This window comes from Betta splendens, chromosome 10, assembly GCF_900634795.4.
Source record: "Betta splendens chromosome 10, fBetSpl5.4, whole genome shotgun sequence".
In the NCBI taxonomy this organism is placed as follows: Eukaryota; Metazoa; Chordata; class Actinopteri; order Anabantiformes; family Osphronemidae; genus Betta; species Betta splendens.
Genome location: NC_040890.2, coordinates 9341505 through 9369445, shown reverse-complemented (window position 1 = coordinate 9369445; position 27941 = coordinate 9341505). Strand labels below are relative to the sequence as shown.

The 27941-nt window shown below is 45.8% G+C and overlaps 1 protein-coding gene across 4 annotated transcripts in view; it reads right to left on the bottom strand.

Moving 5' to 3' along the window:
• Positions 1 to 25141, bottom strand: part of nlgn3a (neuroligin 3a) — a 104208-nt gene extending 79067 nt beyond the window's left edge. Inside the window, exons 1-3 of one of the 4 annotated variants that reach the window (XM_029164793.3) lie at positions 24766 to 25141; positions 3725 to 4444; positions 2660 to 2719 (exon numbers count right to left, since the gene is read on the bottom strand). In XM_029164793.3, coding sequence (XP_029020626.1) covers positions 2660 to 2719; positions 3725 to 4196 — 532 coding nt within the window. In that variant the 5' untranslated portion in view covers positions 4197 to 4444; positions 24766 to 25141. Of the gene's footprint in view, positions 1 to 2659; positions 2720 to 3724; positions 4445 to 5058; positions 5104 to 24765 lie in introns of those variants that run through there. The other 3 variants (XM_041072708.2, XM_029164794.3, XM_029164795.3) reach the window with 3 other exon arrangements.
• Between the last annotated feature and the right edge of the window lie 2800 nt (positions 25142 to 27941).

Genomic DNA, 27941 nt, shown 5'->3' with positions numbered 1-27941 from the left:
CGGACTTTACGAGCAGGTTACAAGCATCGAAAGAGACACGCTGTGAAGGCGGCAGAAAATAATGTGCATATTACATAAACAGCCAGAGTGCAGCACGGTGAGTGCACCCCATCACCACAACTCTGCCTTGGTGACAGTCTCATCACCCCCGATGTGACTTTACAGATCTCTTTCCAGTTTGCCAATCAAATTTACAGTGTAAACCCCCTTTTAAAGATTTAGATTGACCTCATCAGGGTTTCTCCTCGCAAAATTGACCCATCTCGAGCCGATCCGGCGCGCCGGCGCTGAATGGCGCCCGGCTGCGTCGCTGCACATCATTACCCCCTCCTCTCCAGTCCATTCGCTCTGACTCAGAGCAGGGGGATGACGCGAGGGCTCCGGCGCCGCTAACTCGGTGCCCGCTGTGCTGATCGTGCACCCCCGGACCCTCCGCGCGACCTCGGTCACCGCCTGCTGCGTAGTGTAGGTTTCAACCACACACCAGACTGTTTTAGTCGAACGTTCGCCCATGGACAACAAAGCCGGTACCTGAATAAGACGCGGCCACGCTGAATGAAAGGTCCGGCTTCTACAATTATGTTGTCGTCCCTCAATTTTCTTGTGAATGAGTCTGTCTTTGATCTTTTGTGAGGACACTGCTGTGGCTTAAGGGCTTTCTCCTTCTTCAATGGACGAAAATTAGCCACATCCTGGATATTAGTGCATCAAATAGTTTCTCTGTACAATAGCCAGTAGGATGCTAACAGTTTTAATAAAGCCTTTCTATAAATAAACCACTACAGTTTATCACTGTAATTGACTATAACTCTTTTACATTAGCTAAGTGTACAACCCATTGTATTATGTGCTGACTTCTTACCTCATAATAATATCAATCATGTGCGATGTGTGTTTTTTGTCACTTGACAGGCTTCCAAGGTGCTCGGTACTGTAAGAGGGCCATTTAATGTGCCGTCACACCTGCCCACTGTTGCTTGGCAACAATCACACTACCATTTGAAATACCATACTTTCTTAAATTAATCACCATTTTCCTCCAGAGGTACCACATTCATTGAAATACAGATTAGGAGATTATAAAAATGTTAATGGGGATGTTATTACTACTGGAGACGCACAGTGTGTATGACTCTGCTGCCGCACAAGGTTCTGCTGAAAGTGGAGCACGGTTTACGTTGAAAACACATCAGAATGTATATTTCACGGAACTGGTCTAGCTATTGAAATGACAGCAATTAAAACCTTTAATGAGGAAACTGATGAACTGTTAAGTGGTTTCCCAATTCTCTGTGAGTCTGTCAAACAGGACTTTAACCAAAAGCAAAGTGTGCTTCAGAGGTTGCTTTCTACATCGCCTAAGATGGATAAATTATGCTCAATTTGCACAGCTAATTCAACATAAGCCAAGATTAGCAGAAGGAGCAAGAGAAAAAACTTGACTGAAAAGAAGGAAAATTACAACCTTCATGTTTATAGCAACAGAGGAACTATGCAACAATCACCTCTCAGCGTAACAGCGTGTCACAAAAGCAACATATGAAATTTATGATAAACCGTTTTCTCATTACCAAACATGAGGAAGATAATTGAAAAATTCCAAGTGGAAGGGGAATATTAAAGAGATATTTCTGTGTATATTCCACAACTGGGACTAATTCAGAAGCAGAAGTGCCTGGAGGGCCAGTCTGTCTCTAACAAAATTGGTTTAGCAAAGCAGAATGTTGAAGCGCCGTAGCACAGAGTGAGGCCAGTCGCTGCCTCCTGCGTGTGAGCAAACCAACAGCCAAAGGTTTCCCGGTCGAAGCCGCGTCTTTACTGCGGAGCAGGACGCGCCCGGGACGCCGGCGGTAGGCGGCTCAGGCGGTCCTCCGCTGCCTTCAGGCTCCCTCAGAAAATTAGAAAAATAACTCCAGCTGTGAGATTTTAGCTGTAATGAAATTGAATTATGTTTCTCTATTGTGGTTAAGTTTTTGCCTCTGTCAGGTCGATAAAATACTCCACTGCACCCCCATTGAATGCACTGTATGTTACTAAATTCAGGAAAATGGTGGCCGACCACTTTTTAGTGTATATTTAATTAGTAGCTGAGACTCTGACACTTTCAGGTGTCATGTTTGACAAATACTTCCAATAAGCTCCTGTCTTAAGTGCTGTCACGGCAGCGTAAAATATGACTGAAGTTCTTGGTTAAATTTTATGTTCTAGTATTTCACAGCAGCACTCGTGCTTCTGATTTAATCAGCAGTTGCATTTAACCTAAAAAACACATGATAAATATGAACAAGCCATACAATGAAATAAAAATAAACCAATAAAGTACATGTTCATTTTCTGAATCACAATCTATCGTTAAAGCTCCATCGTTTATTCGGGGACTTGGATTTGCACAACTTGACACGTAAAATCGCACAAACACACACACACGCACAAACAGCACAGCACGGCCGCTCACTCATCTCTCAGCCTCGTGTCAAGGTTGATCTGCTCGTCCCAATTAGCACTGTGATTTGTGAGTTGATAGGTGGCGATACTGACGGCTTTGAAGAGCTGCACCCATCACTCTCTTCTCTCTGTCACTCTTTCAATTTCTCTCTTTCGTTCCACGTCGGCTTTTTTGTTTTTTTTTGCTTTTCTTTTAGCGTTTGTTTTTACATACCTCCTTTCCTACACATTTTCTTGTTGGGTTTCCTGGCACATTCCTTGGATATTCTTTTGACTGTAAAATGAATGGAAAAACTACAAAATAACAGAGAACTCTGGAAAAGGATCGCATGTGACATGCAACAGCTCAGACTGAGTCAGACCCCCCTGTTCACACTCGCGTCCCCTCCTCCTCCCCGCCCTCCCAGTCATCATCAACAACAAGAACAACAGAGGACCTGTTGAGAAAGTAACTGGGGGTGTTGCTGCAGAAATATTCCAAAATGGTGGAATGAATTTGCTGCATCCTGGGACACAGGAAGCCCATATTCACATGCACTTCTATTTAAGACCCATTACAGCCACACAGAAGGCAGAGAGGCTACATTTATTGAGTTTGCCAATTCACATACTAGACATGGAAGGGTTACTTGACATTGTCTCTTTGATCCTCAGAGAACTTAACCTTTCAAGCCCATTTTCTTGTGTGGGTCTCCTTCGCAATAATGGGGCCCATCACTTAAAGGATTCAACTCGAAGACTTTTGACTTGAGCCCAACAGATGGTTGCTGTCAAATGACAGCCTAGACAGAGCCTGGAGAGTAAAGGGTCTTACATAGGTCAGGCTGATGCCACAGGCCTCTCATGTACCAGACAGAATATTTCACCAACCCTACAGTAGTAGATCATTCATGAGGCAAGCTACTAATCACCAATGGCTAATATCCCAAGAACAGTCAAGACAGTGGGGGTAGGAAAGTGCACCAAGTGTTTCCAATCTCTTTCTAGTATGATTAGATATCGTTTTATATATTTTTTTAATTCAGTCATATTAATAAGTCATTTACTCATCAAAAGAGGAACCTCTAACAGTGGCATGGAAGGGGAGAGTTGATGAAAAGACTAAATGAAAGATCAAGTCAAGATGGAAGGTTGAGATGATGGACACGGACACAGCATGCGCCAGACAACAGGTCATGCTCCGCGCAAATACTGAGGAGACAGAGAGAGAAGAAGGAAGAGACAGCGGAGAAGAGAAGGAGAAGAAGCTGGGTTGGTCCTGGTCACTCGACACACTCACCATCCTCTGTGGGAACATAGATGTTTAGATAGAGACAATCCTCGTGTTGATCCTGTATGTACGTGGTAACTATATCCAGGTTGAAGGTGAACCATATTGGCATCATGATCTCTGGAACAGCATTATGGATGTTTTGGGGGCAGACGGGAGCAAAGTGCGTGGCGTTCTTGATCCCTGACCAGGAGGAAGGGGGCTCGGGGGGCATGAAGCGTTTTTCCCCCACTGGGGAGGCGGCGTATGGAACACCCAGGTACTGATCCACGGGCCCCAGGATCTCACTGGGCAGGGGCACCCTCACCCCTCGGAGCTTCCCGTACTGCGTGTTCACAGTGGGGTTGTAGTTCTGACCTCGCACGGCCGCAAAGCACCAACAGAAGCTCAGCAGCCACAAGGACACGCTGAAATTGGTGCGACCGCAGGCACGGCGCCAGTCCTGCGAGGGGAGGCGACTTCTCCTCGGAGTAAACCACATGGTCCCTGTGAGAGCGAGTGCGACGGCAAGTGACCAACATACAAACTGGGGCGCTCTCTCGGCAAACGCGCGGGCGTCCCGCTCAGCCCTGCAGTCCGGCTACCTGAGGGACAGTCATCAGCACGTGCTAGCGGAGCCCGTCGGCGTACAGGCGAGGGGGAGGCGGTCGCGGATGTGCGGTGCCTCGCTGCAGCGGGGGCCTCAGTCGCTGTCCTCGCTCTCCGTTTCGTCAGATCTTCTAGCCGGTGCTGCAACACAAGAGGACAGGAAATTTAACGATAGATTCCTCGACTGCCCAGCGGTTCCATCTCCCTTTTCATTGACTCGTGGGTAGTTTTTTTTTTTCTGTCATGACATTAAACACTTCACATAAACATGACAGAGCTCTTAGCGCCACCATCAATCCACATAATCAAGAACCTGCCTTTGACTCGGATATTGCAATTAACTGTTGGACAACCTGTCGAGATGCACCTGAATATGCTAATGGGACAAACGCATCAAGCGTCACCACTGTAGGTAATTATTTCTACTTCAAAGTCTAGTCTTTATATTAATAGTTAGAGCTGTACGGCAGCTAACAGCAGCAAGAGTCATGCACAAGAACATAATAGCATGATACACATTTAATCCCTAGGTTTATGTCACGCAACATTCCCCTGTTGTGCGAATATGAAATTGAACCTTCGACTCCCTCGTTTGCTGTTGTAAGAGATCACTTTTTGGGCATGATTGGGGAAAAAAGGGGCAGAGGAGGCTGTAGTTGCAGGCAACAGGAGCGCCCCCAGTGACCGAGCTATAAATGCTAATCAGCACTCCCAGGGTGCATCAGTGGAGCCCGCGACAACACCTTCCACGCTACCTGATCAATTTTCAATTTCTGTGGCTTAGGTTCCTCCTCAGCCTGGCGCGCCCACTGTAGAGTTTGCTCTAATAACAATAGAGGAGAAAAGCCAGCATTTAGTGGAGGATATTGCATTCCAAAATGACTGTGTAAATGATTTATAATGTATCGGCGGCCGTTGGAGTGCCACTAACCACTGAGAAAAAGCAATCCTGACATTCCTGGAGGTGCTGTTATCACTAGGCAGCTATTCCCATCTGCGGCAGCCCCTTGCATCAGCGGAAAGCCTGTCAGTGCTCTCCACATGTGTGCACGTAAGCCCCCCCCCATGTCAGAGCCAAAGCGCTTGCATTTATCTCGTAAATAGCGTCGATGAGCCCACCTCGGTAGACACTTGCATATGTGGGAACGTGTGCGGTGGACAATTCTGCTCAGAGACTCCAGCACACTGAGACCCCGCTTTGTGATAATACATGAAAAGCCATCCATATCCAATCTGGGAACTAAAAGGCATGCATTGCTGGGGGCCAATGGTTGGCAAAGGCTTTAAAATGCTGGAAAAGTCACTGACAAGTCCCTTCCCTGCACACTAGGATCCCTGTAGCAGAAAACCTAGCAGACAGTATTGCCATAATCCTCTCCGCAAGTGAGAAACACTTGAACCTAGGTGGAATCTAAAAACATGCGCAGCTCAACATAAGCGCACACACATATTCCGAACCCAGCAATTATTATTATTAAAACAGCTGTGCACAAAAGTTATAATGATCAGTTGTCTTCAAGCTGTTTAATCGTTGCCTCAGCTGCACTTCATGGATGTTTCGAAAATGTCGTCCTCCACTTTTCTATTGCTCGCTTCAACTGTTAACACCTCATTCTGTGGATGTCATCAGGAGCTCAGACAGTTTACAAAGACTCAAATATCCTGCTGTGTGTATATACATGAGTACTGTACATGTGGACACCTGCTATCAGGTTAGTGCTGTAGGGCTCTCACTGAGCTCCCAGTCAGCTCAATAGGCCATTACACAGCCCTAGTTTGCCCTTAATTGGCACCATCATCTTGGTTACAATAGAAATGTAAGCGTGATAAGAATAATATACATAATGACGGCAATGTGGTTCTGCAGTGTAATTAAAAAGCAACATAAACAACTTGTTCTAAAGTTCTTTCAACTTCAAGCAATTACATCCATAATGAGACCTACAGCTAAAGAGGTCTACGTATTGATCCACTGCAGTCCTCCCTCCATCTGACGGAGGTTTTTAAAGGGCACCGTACCCCACTGACACAGAGGCATTACTGTGCTTTCCCTTTTTCCCGCTTTAACTGCTGCCATTTCTGTTTGGATCCGCACACGCTGAAACAGAAACCGTGTGATAACACTAATTCTATGCAAGATAAAATGCAGCGGGTCAAACTTTTTAATCAGGACACAGCAAGGACACGGGACGGTGTGATGGAGTGTGTGTGTTTAGAGGACACACAGCACAGAGGACTTCATCAGTCTCCCCTCCAACAGCATCTCAGAGGTCCTCTCGGCTTTGATCTCTCTACCTGCTGAAGCCCTGCCAAGGGAGGAATGGGGAGAGGGAGAGGGGGAGGGGGAGAGAGCGATTGCATGAGTTCTCCCTCATCATCCCAGAAATATTGATCGTCTCATCACCGTGGCCTTGCAGCCCGTAATAAATACAACTGTGGTGATGGAGGCGAGGGAGAGGCGAGGGGGAGAGGGGGTTTGCTGTGCTGACTCTAAGGGAGGTTATTAGCCCTTAATGCAAGACGGCACTCCACCAAGTACATGCTGTTAAACACCCTCCTTCCCAATTCTCTGGGCTCTGATTAATAGGACATGTTAAATTCTACCACTCCAATCCCTATTCATCATTATTCAAAAGCACCTCAACGGTTCAACATGTGAGTCATCTAGAACGTATACACTGTACATTCACCACTACCATATTTTATTTTGGTAGTGGCCCGCAACCATGCAAACGTACAGTAGAAGACCCTTTGTTCTCTTACAGTCGAGAAATCTCTGCATCGCAATCAAAGCCTGAGTACAGAGCCAAATGTACTCCTACGCCCCGACATCCCTTAGAGAGCGGCTGAATGGACTCTGATAAAAAAGGAACCAATAAGAGTTCAGAGTAGATGGAGCTTCTGACTCCGCTCACTCTGTTATTAGAGCAGCTAGCCTGCAACAAAAGCATTAAAAAGCTGCATTAGTCCTCTAGAACATATAACTTCAATGAAGTGAGCCATCTTGACCTGTGAGAGTGTGGTCGCTGATTACAAATGCTCCTGGTGTAGTTACATTATAACCAAGACTGAATATGCCATTATAGAGGCGATAAGAGACAGGCAACAAGACGGGGACCAGAGGAGCCGGAGTGGTGGCCTCCTCTGAATTCATTAAAACGCGAGGGGCGCTGGCGAAAACTTAATCTAGCGTCGACGCCTTCCATTTGTGCTTCAATCAACATCAGCGCGGAGGCTCCATTTTGAGAAACCGGCTCCACTCGTGACAGGCTGGCGCCGCGGGATCCGTGTGGCGAATGCAGTAAATCTGCAAATTGTCTGTTTTACACATGTTTATATCAAATGGGAGGGATTTCTGTGCGTGACGGAATCAATAACGAATGCACGCGCGTGCCGCACGTCGCTCGCAGTCACGCTCCTCCTATAAGCTCCTGAGCTCCGCGAACAACGGCGCGCCACGTCGCATCAGGGAGATTGGCATGTTTCAGAAACAACATTTGCGAAATGTCAAAACCGAACTGCAGCTTCATAAGGCTCCTGCTGGGAACCAGTGGCACAATAACAGAGAGACGAGGACCCACTCCTCCTTCCCTTTGCCTTTTTCATCAGACACAGAGTCTGTGCAGTCATTATTACTAAGGAGATTTGGCATCAAATCAAGGACAAAGACGCAGCACATTCTGACTGCTAATCACCACGGCGACGCTGACATATTTTTTAAAAGAAGCAAAAGGGGAGACGGCGGCGAGCGACGGCGCCGCCGCTGTGGTCGCCCGCTACGCTGCGCGTCTCCACCCCTTCTCCTGGCGGCTGGATAAAGGCCGCCGCGGGTGTCGTTAGCAGCCAGACGAGCGGGGAAACGCGGCGAGGTTGAGCTTGGCGGCCCGAACGAGGACAGATTCCAGGTGCGCGTTGTGGGTGAACTCCGTGGCTGCGGCGCGAGTAAATAATGGCCATTTTGTTAAATGCTGACGGTGCTTGAAGCAACTGTTTGTTCTGCGAGACTAAAATGATGGCGGGAGATCCGGTCTGGGAGTCCTGAAGCTGCGAGTGGAGGCGCTGGGCCTGTTCCTGCAGCTGTTATGTCTCTCTTACCCTTCACTTGACAGGCCTGCCTGCGTGTCAGATATGGTTTCGTTAGTAATATGATATGTGCGACAATATGCGATGGTACAGGGATATTAATCAACGCTAACTGAGTCTATTAGATGGGGGTTGAAAAAAAGCAAGGAGCTTAGATTTAAAAAGAATGATAAATAAAGAAATTTCCCCAACTGTTCATCATTCTAACTTCTATTGATCCACTGCAGAGTCCCACCAGACACTCCCACTGAAAAAAGTCAAAGTAGCTAATCACTCAACTGGCCCACGGGGATTCTTTGAGAAACCGCAGGGGCAAGTATTGGGTCCAACTCTAATCTAGCTGTATGTAAACACATTAGGGCTTTACACATGCCGTAGTCATTATCTGAGCTCCCACAGATGCCATTTGCAGGGTGGGATCTGTTCTCGTGACAAAGTGTCTCGTGTGCGCTTTCTATCACCCTGCCAACGCAGCTTCAAAGTGCTGCTAACCAAAGAGCACAAGACAACAGCGTCCATCAGGGCTCGGTAAACAGCCAAATCACTGACCACAAAAGAGGCTGGTTGCATTTGGACTTTGCTGGAATTACAAACGAATCAACCATTAGACACAAATTTCTATTAAATGTTCATTATCAGTCTCACAATTGCAGTTTTCGTGTAATATAATCAAAGGTCAAAATACTTTCTGTTTAAATTCTTGCCAAACTAATCGCATCGCACCTCAATTGTAAATTGTGTTGAGTGCCAATTAACAAAAAACACTAATCTAAGACTCCAAAATGATACCCATTGTTGAGGCTGCACTTTCTTGCATGTTCACTCGCAGACGCAACATCAGCTCAGGGCAACAATGGGCCTGAGTACAGCCTCAATAGAGTGGAGAGCGGAGCTGTGGACCTTTAATCTTGATCTTCCTTTTCTTTATTCCTTAGACACCAATAACAGTAAAACTCAACAGTAATAGTAAGAAAAATGGGACAAAGTGAAGAGAGACGAGAGCAGAATTTCTAGAGCAGCATGACATGATGATAAATATCCGCTAAAGTGACTTTCATCAGGGTATTATCACGCAAGTAAATCAGCTCCTGATGATCAGCTGTGTTAAATCCTGCATGTGATGTTTCCACAGTGTCGGTCAATACATTGTGTTTTTGTGAAGTGGCAACACGTTTGATTGGACTTGGTGCACCCGGAGCATGATTGAATTCCTGGAGAGGACACATTGGAGCATACCAAAGAGAAGTCAGCTTCGCTATTTTCAAGCAGCGTCTTTCATCTCCCCCACTGTGGGGACGGCACGTATAACATGGGTGCACTAATATCAATTTCTGGCGTACAGGAGGATGGATTTTTTATGCTTGTGGGATGCATGGGCTAATAAAAGTCTCAACGGCGCATGCATGGCAGTGTATGTAGAGCAAATCAAGCCTCCTGACGCTCCTGACGTGAAGTTGTTGTTCTCAGGTCTGCACTTGTTGAGCTTCTCACCAGCAAAGCTCGCTTACATCTACTGATTAGAAATAACAACAAGTCTCATTTGCAAAATCTGAATGAATTCTCATGCAGAAAAGCTATATTAAGTCTTGCACCGAGCACTGGTCCACGCAGTAAAAGGATTGACAGCGGCGGCGGTGGGGGAAATCTCTGTCTTAAAGCAGTTGTTACTTTGCTGCAAGTTAATTGAGGTCTGGCTGTAATTACAGGCAGCTGATCTCTCACAGCGAGGGTTGTGGGTTCACTGGCACCACGTTATAAAATCTTAGCTGGATCAGCTCCTGTGGCTAGTATTGACTCTCCTATTCCGGGTTAAACAGCGCGCCTGGTTGTCCTTGGCCTAAATAACCATTTGAAGAGTATCAAGCGACTATAATGCGACTAGGACTAACCCACATTGGGGAGCAATTATTTAAGAGAAGCGCAACTGTTCCCCTTGGCCTGAAAAATGGTTGTCGTGATGAAGTGCTTGGGATTGTTTTTGCAATACACAGCATGTAACATACATCAAACGCGTTGTTTATGTGGGTAATTTACAGTGCAGGCTACCATTTGGTCAAATTTGCTTTTATTTTCTGGTAGGAATGGGAAAATTAATTCCTGCGTTTCTAACATTCTCGCCACCCACCACCCCCCCATCACAGAAGCTAGAACATAAAAAGAAGTATCCTCCTAAACCATACAAAGCCAGGCCTTTGAAGAGCTGATCATCCTGAGGACAATACTTAGCTATGCACCATTTCAAAAAGCAGCGGAGCCCTGAACGCAGTGCACATAATTCACCACTCTTTTCACGACTGCATTTTGAATTATGTTTCCCGCGGACGAAGATTAACAATTCAGATCAACGCATCGAAAAGGCTGTGAAATTAATTTAGTCGATTACGGTAAATTTGAAGCTGCAGCCCATGGACTCGGACGTGCAAGTTCTGCTTTGGTTTATGTGCGTGTGCGCACGTGCCCGATGCACATATACTATTATACTATAAATATGCAGGGAATATCTGGTTGGTCTAACAAGCCTAATAAGGAGGAGTGGGCTTCTCGGTTCTGAGGGAAAGTTGAAAGATCAGCCTTATGATTCGCAGTGAAAGGCCTCCGCAGAATCCTACATGTGCAGAGCGGAGCGGAGACATGACCTAGATGCTGCTTGGAAAATTAATGAGCTAATAATGTGTTAGGTGCTTTAGCTTTCACAGCCAAATAGAGATACAAGGCATTCAGGTACAGTACAACGACACGTGAGACCTTGCGTAACGTCGGATCATTTGATGGGATGCTGTTCAATCCTCCTAGGCCTTAGTTGCAACAGTGTTTAACCTTTTCCTTTGAGGCGGCCTCCTAAATTTTGCATGAGCATTTAAAACAGCCCGCTATCACACGCCTGAGAGATCCTACAGTAACCGCGAGTGATCAATGGAGCCAAAATGGATTTAGAGAAAGTAACGTGTTAATGAGAGCCAGAAACATGCGACACGTTATCCCGATGTTTCTTTTGAGAGACTTTGACTACTTGGCTTCCTACTAGAGTGTTCACAAATGCCAAAAGCACAGTGGTAGAATGACGCCATTGACATGCAAATGCATGGTAGTTGCAGAGAAGTGAGAGGTGCCAAAGTCTATTGTTGTGTGACAGCAGCAGGATTTCTGAACACAGAGATGTTCAGGAGTGTGTTTAACACAGAGAAAGCCACAGCGTCTACCCTCTCTCCCGCTCCCTCTCGATATATATACAAAAAAGCTATAATGGGTTCATGAGCATGTTGGTGTGGGCTCTATTTACAGAGGGAGCACAGGGTTACTGTAGCCTAATGACAACAGATTAAATGAGCTCTGTCCAGTCTACATGATGCCTGGAGTTTTATGGGAGCATAATTAAGTTTATAACCGACCCGGCAGTGATGTGCTTTTAAGTAAAGGTCAACAGTAAACAGCACTGTGAGCCCCACTTGATTACTATGTACATCACAACATCAAAAAAGATGCTGCCGCACTAATGAGGGGGTGACCTTCATCTTCAGCATAAACAAAGACCAAACACACACTCGCTGCACCACATGGCCTCTATCAGCCAATACTAATAAGAGGTGTTTAGGTAACGCACAGGACTGGTGCTTTTCAGAAGCACCGGAGAATATGCAGCGATTCCCATTCAGAGGCCTGGGCTGTTGGGGGGCAACGGTAAAAGGGTTGGCGATGTCAGCGTGACATGAAAAAACCTGATATAAATAGAAATCTCATAGGGGTTCAATAAAAATACAAGCAGACTTTTCAGTCGGATGATGAATGATTTACATTTTAAAATGCAAGAATCAAAAATGTAAATGTGGTCGGAGCACTTAAATCTTAATTCATCACATTAGAGGCTCGTTGAGCACCACAGCCAGGTGGATTTAGAGGAGATGTTGAGGGATTAGTGGGGTGATATCAATCACTACAGTTAACCCATCCTCTTATCCAGCACCATCGCCGTCTCTGGCTGCTTTCCCCATTGATCCCCGCTCAGTTCATCGAAGTATCGCTGCAGGTACGGGCTAAGATTTCTTTTCAGCGGTGCCTAAAGCTTTTAAAAATGCCTTGTTTTTATTTCAGAATTTGGAGGAGAGAGAGAGTTGTGTGTTTTCTGAAAACATCTCATCTGAAATTCAACCCAGATCCCAATGTCCAGATATTTGAAAGCGTTAGCAGCTGTTTATCCCCCAGTGCCTGTCCTAGTTGAGAAAAGCACCATCTTCTGCTGCTCTTCGCATGTTCACATTGATATTCCAGATATTATTAGTCAGGCCACAGACTACAGACGATGATAAGCTCTGAGGGACATTTTAAAATGACAGTGCCCTTTCTTGAAGGGAGAGCGTAAACAACGGAGACGACCAGTGCTGTCTTGTTACGCGTGCGCTCATCTGCATTCACAGGAAAAACCTAAGAGCAACTGAGGCTGAAGGAAGAATGTGACTTTTCAAACATAAATGGGATGGATCCGGCTGGATGGGGGCGGTGGGGAGGGCGGGGGGGGGGGGGGGGGGGGGGGGGGGGGGGGGGGGGGTGAAGGGGGGGGTCTTGGAGGAATAGTCATGCCTCAATATCACACATGAAGGAGGGAACAGTGTCCCCTGACAACAGTCCTTTCGGCTCACCCCGGCAGATATGTCTACTCTCCATTCACTATTTCTAATCCTGTCTGAAAGCCTATCTTGAATGTCAGGCTTCTTCCTAAATTGGCTCGTGTTCTTGGTGATTGATTAAAGTACTGTAACCCAGCTTTATCAGACCGCCCTGAACTCTGTATTTCAGCCAAATCTATTAGGTAATGCATCCTTTGTTAGTGCACTGGTTGGTCTTTTTTTTTTTTTTTTTTACTCCTTCGCCTGTCTTTGGGAAATACACTGTTATAGTCACTATGACAGAGAACGTCAGTTTTACCAGGCTCCGGGAACGCATCACAGTCTCAACAGCTGTGGAAACGTGAGTCAACGCAGCATCATTCTGGGAATGTCATTAATTAGCAATGTCTAAGACGGTGCGTAAAGGCATATTCTTAAAACCCCTTTCTTGCATCCTACCGTTGCCATGGCGGCACCTGAATGTGCCCTGACATTGAACTAACAATATGGCTATAATTCATGCGTCCTAATGCTGTAATATCCCCCATGCCGTTGCACACAGAGGAGAGGAGAGGCCGCCCTGATATTACTGCTGACGCCTGAGTCCTAGACGTTGCACTTAGAGTGTCTCCTGCAGGACATTATTCAAACACACACGGGCGCTGCAAAGTCCAGGAGACAGGACTAGGCCAGCGCGGAACCAGGCACACATCATCAGACGCCGGGGCTTTCCGAGGCCGCTCAAGGTCACGCGGGGAGGCGCCACGCGCACAGTACAGGACCCCACCTCCTTGTGAATCCCAGAACACATGCATATATGCATTAATAGACCGCTGGATTGGATCTAAATCCAATGCAATGAAAAGACAGCACATGTAGTACGGCGCATGTCTCACTTTGCATATACAGTATATTAAAATCCCATTTGTGTGCTTTAACCAGAGCAGAGGACCATATTAATGACTGCACACTTAGAAGTAGGCCATATCCAAACACTGCAGGCAAACTTGGCCTCGGGTTGTCGTAACTTCCTCAAAAGCTGCACACAACGCACACGGCCGGCTTCTCCAGCATCTCTCCTCCCGATCTGCCCACAGTGCAGCGACGGAGCCCAGGGCAGAGTGCAGATGCTGTATTTACACTCCTACACTCGTGGTGTAGCCGCTATTATGGATCCACGCTTGCACACGATGCACCACCTCCAAATCAATTTTGCTCTTATGAAGCAATTTCTCTTATCTGAATCTCTCCAACCTTCCTCTTAATGTTTTTGTCGATGGAACAACTACAAACATCCTGCCTGCTCCATGTTTAATTAGCGACCTGAGGGAGAAAAAAGAGGGTTTTTCCACCAACATCTGGATGCTACTGTAGCTAGCTTGAGTGAAACGTCATATCAGATCAGGTCTTGCTCCATCAAATGCAACTTGAGGGCACATTATTTATTCATTTTAACTGCTGACATCCAAACCATGCCCTAAACGGTGACACTTTGAAAACTATTCCTCTGTGCCTGAACTGTGCCGATACAAGCGCAACTAGAGGCTCACAGAGGGGGAGAGAGCTTTATGTGTGTGTGTTTTTTTTTTTTTTTTTTACCAGGCATGAATGTAGAGACAGATGATGGAACAACGAGGCCATTGTTGTTTCCCGGCTGAAAAGCCTTGGAGCTTCCGCAAGGAGCAAACACAACAATGACAGCGCCTCCATCTCGGCTGTAAAATTTCATGTGACTTCAAGGCTTTGGTGCAATTTTCATAGACAGTAAAAGCCCTCAGAGGCAAGATGGCACATTACCTATTACCAATATTTACCCCTGTGGTGAGCAGAGAGACTAGCTAGAGTGACTACTGGCCTGTGTAGGTGCGCCTCACGCTCTGTTTGTGTGTGTGTGTGGGTGATTTGTATTGTCCTTTCTATGTCTTAGAAGTTGGCAGGGAGAAAATGTCACTGAGCCAAAATAAAAGGCAGCTTTTATTCAAAGGTTGTAGAAATTACATATGAAGCCGCAAAGCTCTGGGTTTCCACGAGCCGTTTGTTGTTTGTTGTCTCAGAGACTTACTTCCACCATTGTAATCCAGTCTGTGCAATGTGACACTATGGCAATAATCAATTCACACGTCGGACGACGTCTCGCAGCAGAAGTGGACGTCACAAGGCTCCCAACTATTTCATGAGTCAGCTGATTTTCCCATGGGACACATCATGTTCCCGATCCGTCGCTGAGACCTAAACCAGTCAGATCGCCTTGTTGTGCAGCATCGTCTTTAACATTCGGACCAATCAGGTTCCAGTTTCCACCATAGCCTGCATCTGTAAGTGGGGGTGATTTAATAACGAATGGTTGTCTCTTCCTACACTTGTAAATCGCTTCTAAAAAGTGATAACAATGTTTATCCTTGACCTCCAGAACGCAGCACCGCCAACTTGGTATGCAGCCATACATTACCCCCTCGGAGAAAATCCACATGCATTTGATACAAAGAAAAGATTCTGAGTGGAAGAAGAGACGCCTCTGTGTAGGATTAAGCGCTTTAGATCTAATGATGAGAGAAGGCCTGTGTTTTATTTGTTTTCAAACAGGCATTTTGCTCTTGATGGAATGGAGGCTGTGTTCTGTCCCCGGAGGCAACAAATGCTCATCAAAGACCCGGTTTTGTCAAACAATCCATAAAGTCTTAATGCCACATACCATGACAAGTTTAGAGAGGGAGCAGAAATCAATACGAAACAATTTATCCCAATTCACGATGTGATCATGACACAGAATGGTTTACATCACGGTCCTCTGGTGTATGATTTGACGCCATTAGGGGCCGTGCATGCGGCGGGAAGTCCGACCCCGCGGCCCAGAATTCCTCGGTGGGATCCGCGCTCGTCCTATCGATATCTGCGGCGGCGGCTGCCAGAAGATTTGGTAGCTGTGCATGCCCGGGGCTGTAAATCTGGGCCAGGGCTTGTGTGGGATGCTCAGATAAATGGGTTGGGCTTTGTTTTACTGCAACACTGCTTGTCTTAACTTTCTGTGTCTACCAGGGATTTAGGAAATTTGCTGCTGTCCTTGGGCCTCTCTCAGCAACAGTGGCTCTGAGTCGGTTTAAGTCAGCCCTGGTGCCCTAAGATTACATAAATATCCTCCATGAGCCATTCACCAGCACATCCATGCTCCACTGTTCACTAGGCTTTTTTATCTTTAGCTGCTTTTTGTGTGTGTGTGTGTTTTTTTTTTTTGCATGCGGGTCTCAGATTAAGAGGCGAACGCGAGCATCCTCATTCAACCCAGTTTGACAAGTCCTTTTCACACTGCGCCGAACAATTAAACGCGACGCGTAAACATTTCCTCAACGGAGAGCGCCTCCGCTCGCAACCTCTGCTTGGTGGATTTGACTGGAAGGACCTTCACGTGCGCGACGCAGCCGTTTGGCGAAAGCGTCGCCACAAAGGGAAAAGTGGGCCACGAAAGGCACAAAGCGCAATTATCCCGGAGGAAATATGTCACGTTCCTGATGTCTTTTGTGATAAGGTTCCCTCATTTTGTGCTTCTTTCAAAAAAGCGCTGTAGGAAACAAAGACATGGCTTATTAGGTCAGCTCGTGCTTCCCATTTTTTTTTCACACTGATCATGAATCTGTCGGATAAATCACATGAGCATCATTAGAATGAACCCCGAGGAGTCTTCGGGTGCAGCAAGTAAATGTGATGGCTTCCTTTTAAGTCCGTTTCCCAGCAGCCAGTCAAGTTGGATGATGTGCAACAGTTTCTCCTGAATTACACCCTATGTTTCACTTCTGTAAAATATACAATGCTTCTTACTTTGAATAATTTATTTCAGACGTAGAGCTGGGAGATACCTTGGCCATACAAATCAGGAAGAGTCTTAGAGATTGTAAATTCAATAACCTCCTTAGTGGATTGTTATTCTTCACCAGCAACAGCAAATGACTCCAGCCGACATCCCATTAGTTAACATATTACTGGGTGCCAGGCTACCAGAAAGCCTCAACAATAAATGCTTATTGTCACTGTTTGCTTTGGAGTTAGGGCTTCTGTAGAATTTTAAATGCATGAAATGTGTGTGAAGCAGGTTTCGGATTGAAAGAGGATGTGATTAAAGAGAATAAGAGATGAGAACGCCAGTAAATTCCGGGGTGTCAGAAAGCGTTGAATCATTTAGTAATTTTCAACGTGGCAGGGAGATCTGCCTCAATCAAACATCTTCAAATGAAAGAGCGTGCGTCGAAAAACTCCAGGATACAATTCGGCGGCATTTGTATTCTGCTTGTTGTTTGTGTACCGCCGTAAAAAATAGATGGCAAAGCTGCAGATGTCCACGCTATGAATAAAACAAACTAGGCTGATTTTTTTTTTTTTTTTTTTGACCGTCTTTCTTCAGCCAGCCGCTCACTTGTCAGAAGGCTTATCCGGGCTTACCTTGCTCCAACCTAACCATTTTCCTCTTGTTTCCCTTCAATCGCACCTCTTCCTTCTGTCCTTGCTCTTATCCTCTCTGATCCTCTCGCCGCTCCTGCATTCCAACAGTATCATCTCGCTCTTCAGCTCCAGGACTGAACTGCCCACCACTATTATGTCATTCAACACCTGTACTTAAACTACGCTGAAATTCGCCAGTGGGCGCGGGGCCGAAAGGACCTGGGAGAGAAACTTACAGCCCTGGAGTCTCTCGGCCCAAATCTACCTTCCTGCTGTAAGTAAAATATCACACACTCCTGGTTTGAGGCTCCCAAAAAGAAACAGTTGCGTAAAAACTGTCACACACGTCCCTGTAGCCTATGGAAACGCAGTATATTAATAATCTGCTATCAAAAAGCATCCCACACATTTAGAAATAATATGCGATTATGAATTTTAAAGCAAATTATTTGGGCAGTGGCAAAACCCTCAAATCTGTCCTACTTAAAGGATCAGGGAAGCGCCCAGAGTGTCGGTCTGGTCCCACGTGTTCGCCCACATCACCAAACTCCTCTGGAGCCAAACTTCTTTCCAACAGGGCACTAAACTCCAGAGCGCCTCCCCTCATTATTACCCCCCTCCCCTTCAATCTATTGTCACAGTGACCTACAGCCACCAATTCATCAGAGCTGCCATCTTGAGAGAATAAGCCACAAGGCTATTTTTGCAGTGACCCAGATTCTCAGGTGAATCTGGATCTGTTTCAGTGTGATGAGCAGCAGCAAGTCAAAGAGAACCTATTGGGTCAAATAAACTCCACTTAGCGTGGGTTATAAAGCTTGACATGGGCTGTCGCACGGCGTTCCACATAGACAGCAGGCGAGATGCTCAATTATTTGAGGCTCAACAGCCACGTAAAAGTCTGCATCTTGCCTTTAAAACATAATCAATGCAAGACAGAACACCCCAGTCTAATTTCCTTTCTTGGTAATTCTGTCAGATTAATATCAAGTCAATTTCCTGGAGCCTGTTCTTACACGGAGTGATGGCATGATGATGGTATCGTTGGAAGAAAGCTATAATTGTGGAGGATGGCTCCTTTTGGGAGGAATCCGGGCTCAGATGGGCTCCGAGCGCAATGGAGGAATTTCTCTGTTCTCAGAGGCTATGTGGAATCACTGCCAAGCTGGCAAGCAGTATAAATAGACTACAGTCAGGAGCAGGTCTAAAAGCAAGCACCAAAATAAACCAAACCCCAAGCAGGTGCCGTCCTATTAAGGTAGAGGCTTTTTACAATGCCATTAAGGCCCATTACAAACACTGTAAAACAGTAATACTATTAGAACCTGATTAGATTTGCTCGCTTAATATCTGCTGACCCGCGTGTTGTGTTATTCATACAGTACGTTCCCATTAGGACTGCTGCAGACGAGTGCAACAGGAGTGGACACCCATCAAAGGGCCAAACGCGCAGACGTCCGTCCACTCACACTCACATTCGTGCCCGCGGGCCGTTCGGAGGCGCAGTCAACTTGATTTGCATGTGTGCGGAATGTGGGAGGAAATGCGAGCGCTAGTAAAGACAGACAAGTGAAGAAGCCAAGGACGCGTCCTCGGCGCTGTTTTTCAGGATTCAGTGGCTTTAATAACCTGAGGATGAGTTTGCGTGATACAATTACACATAAATTACACGTGTGAATGTTTTAAGGCTACAGTTTTTATATAACTAGATAGATGTTTTTTGTTTAGCTGCTTAGCATTTTCCAGCAGAACTGCTTCACTTCAGGGGAAATGCATATAATTTAATTAATACTTTAATTTGAAGAAAATATATTTTTAAGCAGAATGATGTTTTATTTTTGAGGCTGCACCTTCAAGACCTCTGACAGCAGCCAAGAATAAAGGAGCGAAGCAGAGCAAACAGAGGCCCCAATCGCTGGGAGGCAGAAATGACCAAACCACCACAATCCTGCATTTTCTATTTATGACCCCCGTAATATTTTATGTGTTCTCCCGGATCCTCGCTAGCCCAAATAGTGGGATGAAATAGTGATGCTAAAACAACTCGCATGTGTCTAATTCCATCTCTGAGTGTAGCCCCGCGACTACAGGTGAAAAGTTTGGCTCCAGGTCGGTGTAAAAACCTGATATAAAGCAGGATAAAAGTAAAGACGTCCGCATTATTTACATCCTGCCTTGAGAAAGAAAGAAAAACGAGGCGCTGCACGAACACCGGACTCAGTGTCAGTACTGATTTAAATGAACCTACAACATGATAAATAAATCTGCTTAGTATTTCTTTAGCAGAGTTGTGTATGTGTGCAGGTGGAGGAAGGATTAAACAGAAAGCAGTGTAACTCATGACGAGGGTCCACTGGTGGAGCAGGGTGTTGGTGGCAGTGGAGAGAGAGATCTGTATTAATCTCTGGCATTACTGCCGTCATTCCCACTCTCTTCATCACCAGCAGCATGTGCTCGGCCAGATTTAAAATATTTAAATCTGTAATCTGTCAGCATTATGAGGTTACACACACCCGCAAGACTGGCGTCCTATCCGTCAGCGCGCTTCCCGCCCCGCGCCGGCCGCGCATTCATCACCGGGACCTGACGTTGGCCTTTTGTGGCTCTCGCTGGGAAAAGACGCCGCAGCCCCGCGTCTGCAATTTCTCAACGGACCCTTGAGAAAAATTAGGAGAAGGGCGACGGGGCTGAAACACACACACACGCGCACACACACACAAATCAGCAGCGCTGTGAAGTGCGAGGAAGCCTCTAATTGTTTCCCCAGTGCTCGTGGCCCAGTGGCTCTGGAGGAGGTCGTCCTCCTTCTTTACTACGAGCTAACCAGCATTTATTATTGATTCGGTGACACGCTCATCGTCTCACACAACCTGGTCTTATGAGTGGACACGAGGCTGCACCGGAGCCTCTGATGTCTCGTCGTCCACCTCCCTCACACGTGTTTTTTCTTCAAAACTCTGAATTAATAACCAAGAATGAATAAATTGAATGGGATTACAGCTTGAACGACGGTGACCCATATATGAATATTAGTTTGTCAGAAGACACTCCAACGTCGCCCATTTAGCCAGCTCCATGTCACGTCTTCATACGCCAGGCTTTCACTAAGCTCCTTAAGAGCCTGCCCCGGGGGATCGGTGGTGGGCTGGAGGTACTGACTCAGGCCTTATCTCCACTAATTTACCCCTGAATTAGACGGGGCCCTCGCATCTGTGTCCTGCCAGACCCACACAATGCTCGCCCCATGTTAAGAGAAAGGGGATTAGCGATCGCTCAGTGGGATAAGGGGCGGGAGAACGCCGGCTTCACCTGGACGCTGGTGTCCCCCGCCCGCGCTTTAAAACTGTTGATTGCCTGTCACTGTGTCGGCATATTTTCGGGGAGGATTACGCGGAGTAACATTCAATTTTAATCACATGGATTAAAGTGAGAAACAAACAGGCGAGGCTTCATCTCGTCCAGCACAACTACAGTGCGACAGAGTGACCTGTGGAACGTTTCAGTTCAAACTTTCCTAAACGAGCGGCTTTCAATGCAATTTTAAATACAGTGAGAGCACTTTATATAATTTATTCGAGCTCCACAAAATGCTGGTCAGGTCCACGGAAAGTGTAAATTTGAGTAAATAACAGCAGGTCGCCCTGTCACAACTGCACGCGCTAGTAAAAAGCAAACGGCAGCGCCGTATGCAAATATCTGCAAACTCTTTGACAAAATAAAAATCAATGGCATGTAAACACAGCTGCGCACGCTGCTTGAGTGGATTGATTCCTGTACGCCAGCGTTAAAAAGGTCATTCGTGTCATTTGCATGTTCCACATGAACGCAACGGGCGGAGTTTTATCCCAGTTTAAGCTTATGTAAGGCTAAAGGAACAGCTTTGCGTCCAGTCTCTCTCATGAGAGACATGTGATGCAGTTTAAAAAAAAAAAAAAAAGGCCCTTCAAATAAAGGAGTCATTGTCAAACAGCTCCTCATCAGCAGCACATTCGGCTGCATATTAAGTCATCGGACTCTGTCCTCGGTCTGTGTCACTGAGCGTGAATTGTCTAATTAATAATTAAATAAAAAATAAATAACTTCTGGCAGACAGTGAGTGGAGACATACTGTGTGACATCTGCTTTGTAGTTAAAATGGTGATGTCCAAAAGAATCTTGTTTACTAAGCAGACATTGCTCTTTGGCAGAGAAACCTGTTAGTCAGGGGAGATGTTTTTGGGCCACGAACAATGTAAAATCTCTGTTAAATATGTTATGTGCAGTAGACTTGAGGCGTATCTTTTCGCCTCGGGCCAAAACCGTTTTGTTACTCAAACAAAGACGCTTTCATCTTTTCACAGATTTAACAAATATGTCTCATTCATTATTAAAATTAATATGACACGAGTGCGTCTGGTGAGTCGCTGCGCGTCTGGAGAAATGTTTTTAAGGAAACAATCAGCGCCTTCTCCGTCACAAAAGGTGCGATTTAATGACGACGAAGGCGAATCCTCCGTGAGCAAATATGAACAGACAAGTTTATCCTCCTTCATTAGTCACTGTGCATCTACGTCTGGGGATGGGCAGATTATGAAATCGCTTTGTTGACACCTCGTGATGCACAGTTTGACTTAGGTTTAAAAGATTCCGCTGCTTTTCGCCTCACTCATTTCCAGAGCTCTGGCGCTGCATCGCTGCTAATATGCGGCGTAATTGAAAAGCTGAAGGGCCTTCGATCATTCGCACTGTGAAAGGTGAAAGGTGAGGACGGCTCCTCTGTCTTGATGGATCCTCTGCACCGTTAAAGCCCGTAAACATACATATGTATATGTCTGATTAGTTAGAGCTTTCAAATCTACGCGTCGTGATGAACATCAGCCATTAAGGCCAGTGCGATCGCCCCGTTTGATGATAACTAACCCGCATCACGTCCGAACTCCCCACAACTGCCTCTTTATTTTTGCGTGCATGACTTTGCCAAGTTGTGAACACACTGGCAGGTGTTTCCTCGGCTGTAGCACAGGCAGCGATAGGACATATTTTCAGAAGGTCAGGGGGATCCATTTGGGAAATTATTTAGCTCCCGCTCCTGCTGCTTCAAGACAACGCGTCAAACACCATGAAGAATATTAGAAAACACAAATAACCTTCCGCCGGCTTTTTCATATGTGCAAGCGCGCATCTCCCGTCTGGAGGTGAGGGCGAAAAAAAAAAAAAAAAGAAATGCCGGAAGAGGAAGTGAAGACGAGCGGCTCCCTGGTGCCAAGACCGGCAACGACGTGCTGATGTTTGTCCAGGACGAAGCCTCGCTGACCTTTACAGCAGAGGGGGAGTCTCATGAAGCTTTTCCTGAGCAGTTCTGAGGTTTAGGGGGTAAACAACAGACACGGAGCTGCTCTTTAAAAAGGTGTGTGTGTGTGTGTGTGTGTGTGTGTGTGTGTGTGTGTGTGTGTTTGTGTGTGTGTGTGTGTGTGTGTGTGTGTGTGTGTGTCTGTGTCTCAGCGACCCCACGTTGACCCCGTCCTGACGCCCCCCCCCCTCCCACTTTTGTAAAGGATGCGTTCAGCGGGCGGCGTTCTCAGTAATTATTCTCCAGCTGCTGAAACAGAAAGCTATGGGTCGCATTCATTGTAAATTAAGCCGCCTCGATTGTCACACACAGCTCGAGCACAACCCAGAAAAATCTGGAACAAAACAAAAAAAAGTGCAGGATGGATATTAAAACAGCAGGGATCTCAAAAAAACAGCACTTTGCTTCAGTGGAATACAAACACTGAGAGGCCTGAGAGAGAGAGAATTCAAAAGCAGCAGCAGCAGCAGCAGCAGCAGCATGCATAATCCTTCACAAGATATTGAAGACACTCATACAATATAAATGCACGCAATTGGCCAGCAAATCTAATCAAAATCCATAGAGTCCTAATCAAATTTCATAGGGTGTTTTTACAAATGTCCGCAACTCACTGGGATTTCTATATGTCTGTGTTATTATCGCTCATTAAGCTCCGCTGTCATCAATAGTGAGGCACGGATGCCAAATAAAAGGCTGGATCACTTCCTAAATGCTTAGGTTTCAGGGACACGTTGCTTATTCAACCAGTCACCATGACAACTCTCGCTTTTGACATTTCCACTCCTTCGTCCCTTTTAGGAATTCAACTCTCACGGTTAATTATTGCTACCGACGGCTACAATGGAACTATTTGTCTCCGAGCTTGTGCCATGTGTCCAGGAATGTCTCCGCGAAGCAAAGTGAGGTCTGAAGGATCATTAAAGGGTTTTAAATTTAGCCTTTTCTCCCCAAGCAATTGGCGCATGTGGTTTCTACGGCTTCCATGGGAATTTTTCCCAAGGAAGACTGAGGATGTTTACAAAAAAAAAAATAGCACAGTCATGAGCAGAAAAAAATCAATAATATCATGTACTGGAAAGAGATTCATTTACATTATTAGATTTTCAGTTTTGCTGAAAAATGCATATAAATGATGCCATATGCACATTCATTACACTTGTTTAAATGAGCTAGAGTCACTTTAAACGCCAAATGAAAACATTTGGTTGCGTTAAATAACTAAGCAACATCCCATCAATGCAGTAGGAATGCACACACGCGTTGGAATTGAGCAGGAAATCCACGTGCAATAGCAAAACTTAAAAGAGTCGTAAAATTGGGCTTCCCACGTCCATGGAGTCCTAGCAGCAGCAGCATCACCCACTCCTCCAGCAGCAGATGGAGGTGCAGCCTCACACTAACTGGTGCCATATCCCAGTCACACAACCCTCTGATATCATCACGGCTGAACTGATTCCGCAAATTGTCTTTTAATTTCCGTCAAACTACCGAGGCTGAAATTTCATTTTCCCAAAAGCAAGTCGCTGAGCTCTTTCATTTACGCCGCTGGGAGAGAGCGACGGCGGAGAGGGAGCGCGAGAGCTCGCGCGTCACTGCTCCGCCGCGCACACAGGCTCCCTTTATGCCCAAGTAACAAGTGCCCTGAACAATGATCACAAGCGTTTGTGTCCCGAATCCACATGCGCAGGGGCAGTGGTGGCGGAGCACGTTACACGGGCGCGTGTGGGCAACGGACGGACGCACACAGGTACCCGGCGCCCAGACCCCTGCCTCTAATCACACTCGGGTTAGTCCGTTCAAGTCACAAGGTCCAGATGCGTTTTTCTGGACGTATACGTGCTTCGGCTCGGTTTGGAAGCGCTGCGTCGAGGCACGAGCACAGGATGCTGTTCGTCTCCAGAGGAAAAGACATCGCATCTAAGTCTTATCGTTTTAATCCAAGTAGCCCGATGTGCCAATCTCGCCCGCGTCCTATAAGTCAGTCACCACGCAGTCGGTCGCATGAAATGACTCACCTGACTTGCCGAGATGTAAATCCCCCCATGCCTTGATTTCCGAACACACTGCTTCACTCTTTTGGGGTCTTCACTTGCAGTCGGGTACGTACTCCAAATATCCGTCAGGTCTGCGCACCGCTTATATTTTTCGGAAATGACCTTCCTGTGAAGCGATAACGGATTTCCTCATCCTCACGCTGCCGCCAATTTAGTACATCACTCCCATCACATTATATGTACTGTTATGAGCAGTATTGTTCAATATTTTAGCGGGAAGCTCTCCTCCCAGTCCTGGCGCGTTTGACGCTTCTGCCTTGACTCTTTGCTCAACGCGAGCGTGGCGGAGACGCGCGGCGCGCTCCCGCCGGATACTCGGGAGCGACGATTGGAGATGGAGAAGAGAGTTACTAGGTAACCAAGGGCACACGCATCTTACATGAAGAGGAGTAGAGAATTTATTTTGCCCCGCCGCTCTGCCTCCATTGACAGCTCGTCAGAAAAACGGCTTTTTCATATCTTCTTTCGTTGGCGTGTGCGTAAAGCGCATCTGCGCGTATGCGCGTGTGCGTAAAGAACGCGTCTGCGTAAAGAAAGCGAGTGTGTGTGTGTGTGTGTGTGCGCGCGCGCGCGCGCGCGCGCGTTACACGTTATCGTCCTGTAAAGCGATTATTCTTCCCATGGGGAAGGTGGTGTTTCATAATCATGTATTCACTATTTAGACCGTGTTTTCTTAAAATCAAATATCAATTCGGAGGTTAAGACGAGTTTTTTTACACCCACGATTAAGAGCAGAGGGTGGAGAAAATTAATGAATGAAACAGAAGCGATGAGAAAGTTCCTTAAAGGCTGAATAGGCGATTGAAACGCCTAATAAGCAACAGAGCAGTTTTTGCACGGGTGAAGTTTAGGGTTTTCTCAGCCAGTGAATTAATTCAGGCTATTAAAGCTCCTTCACTTCACTCCTTAATTTCCACGATCATGCACACCTTAAAAGCCGGCAACGGGATGTAAAGATTTCCCTGATGGGACGTGCCAGTAGCTAACGGTCGACTCTTCATTAACAACATCAAGACGCACAAATACAACTGAGAATAAAACAAATGAGTTTTAATCCAAAATCTTTTTCAGTCAAATTTCCACCAGGGATTAAAGTTATATTAAGTTGGACTGAATATTTCTGTTTATATAAGGTTCACACGTTGATAATTCTGAAATGTTACTAAACAAAAACGGCAAATAGTGTGAAGGTAAAGACACTTGAGCATGAATAACCTTGATTTTGAATCATAAATAAATGTCATAAACTCAAGTGCGTGAGTGTATTTATTTTAAATGAACTAAATTGATCTATTTCAGCTTTGAATGAGGTCAGTCCACCTTGTGCTTAAGTTTGTGTATTTAAATGTGTTGCCACCAGCTTCTGACTGTGGCAGTGGTGGCATCAGGGGTTGCTGAGCAGATCTCGGATCAGATCTCCGTTCCTACATCCTGAATGTGATCGTTGTTACTCTTTCGGCACTGGTGAAGTTCCCCATTAATGTTAAATTGATTCAAGAAATTAATGTGCGATAAAAGGATTACACATTAGCCTGTGAGACATAATTAGGCCTTTCAGACATTTTGTTAAAGTCAATATCGTATTGGCTTTTATCTTTTTTTTTTATTTTTTAACTCTGCACTTTATGTGTGATAAAGTACAGTATGTTTTGTGCAGTGGGCTCAAAGAATGTTTGGATGCATACAACATTCAAACCATTGGTGCTTTGGTTTCCTTTCAGCTGTGGAAAAACACCAACAACATAAAAATCACAGAAAGAGCAATAGTATTTATTTTCTATATTTTAGTATAGATGTCAGATACTGTAGTAGCTTGGAGTCATGGGAGCACTCATGAGACAGATGTAACAATTTCTATAACACAACTCAGTCATTTTAGAGCTAATTTCTCTGTCTTTATGGATCTGTTCCCTCTATTGATGATTTTTAATCTTGGTTGAAAGCCCATCTCCTCCCCGTGGCCTTCAAATCCACAAGAGATCAATAGTTTATCATCTGTGCTTTGTCATTCGCTTTTGTTCTGCCTTTGTCCATGTGTCATTTTTGGCTTGATGTTATGTGATTCAATTGTTTCAGAATTTAGAGCTTATAATGGGGCAATAGTGGAATTATACATATTATACACACAACAGAAATCAAAAGATAATAGCTATACAATGAAATAGTATCAAAGTTGTAACCACAGTAGACGGTGCAGTGGGTGGGGGAATCTTTCATAATGTCTAAGGTAATGAGGGGTAACAATGTTTCACTGATGATAATTACTGAAATCATTATTAGATAAGAGCTAAAGAGGAATGAAATCACACCTGTATCCATGTTCTCTGTAGCTATAATGACCAAGTGCACTAACGTTCCCTACGTACTCTGAATGTGTTTTCATGCACCAAACTATAAATGGTACAACAACACATTTGCTTGTCCACAAACAATATCAGATCCTGCAGCTCAGCTCACAGATTCGTGACTATGACATAATTAGGTTTCTATGGTTGGATTCAGCTTTTCACTGCAGCGGGTGCAGGTCCTAGAAAAACCCAACCAGTCACTTCAAATGCATTAAAACACCAAGCGCATCTAAGAAAGTATGAATGCAAACAGCAGTGGAGTTTGAAAGTTCAAATACACAATTTAGGCACTAAACTGTATCAAGCGCCCCCAGAGTGAGCGTTACTGTACAGTAAGTAAAGGCCGACGAGGCTCAGTGGCCTCATCGGACAAAGTGCTGCTGCTCAGACACTGTGAAAATGCTGTTTGTAGCAGTGCTCACGGGCCTCCGCCTTCATAGCAGCAGGTAAAGGCGCTAATCACTGGAATCAGACGTAGTGTTTTGAACACCAGCCGCCACCAGCACGCTCCGCGGCCGCAAGCGACACTCTGCGTGGAGACCACTTGCCTGCACAAAGAGAACTCCCCAGGGTTAACAAGTGTCGCCGCTGTAGAGCAAGTGGTTGATGCTATGGAGCTGCCATTAGCGCTGACATTCAATACTCATCCAGCGGAAAGTGTCCAACAACAGAACGCGCTGCTGATACAAACAGGCCAGAGTCAGTCATTAGACGCAGGAGCGGAGGCTGTGCCTGAAAAGTGTGTTTAGCCTCTGCAGCTACGGCGAGAATCGAAACAGTGCCAGGTCG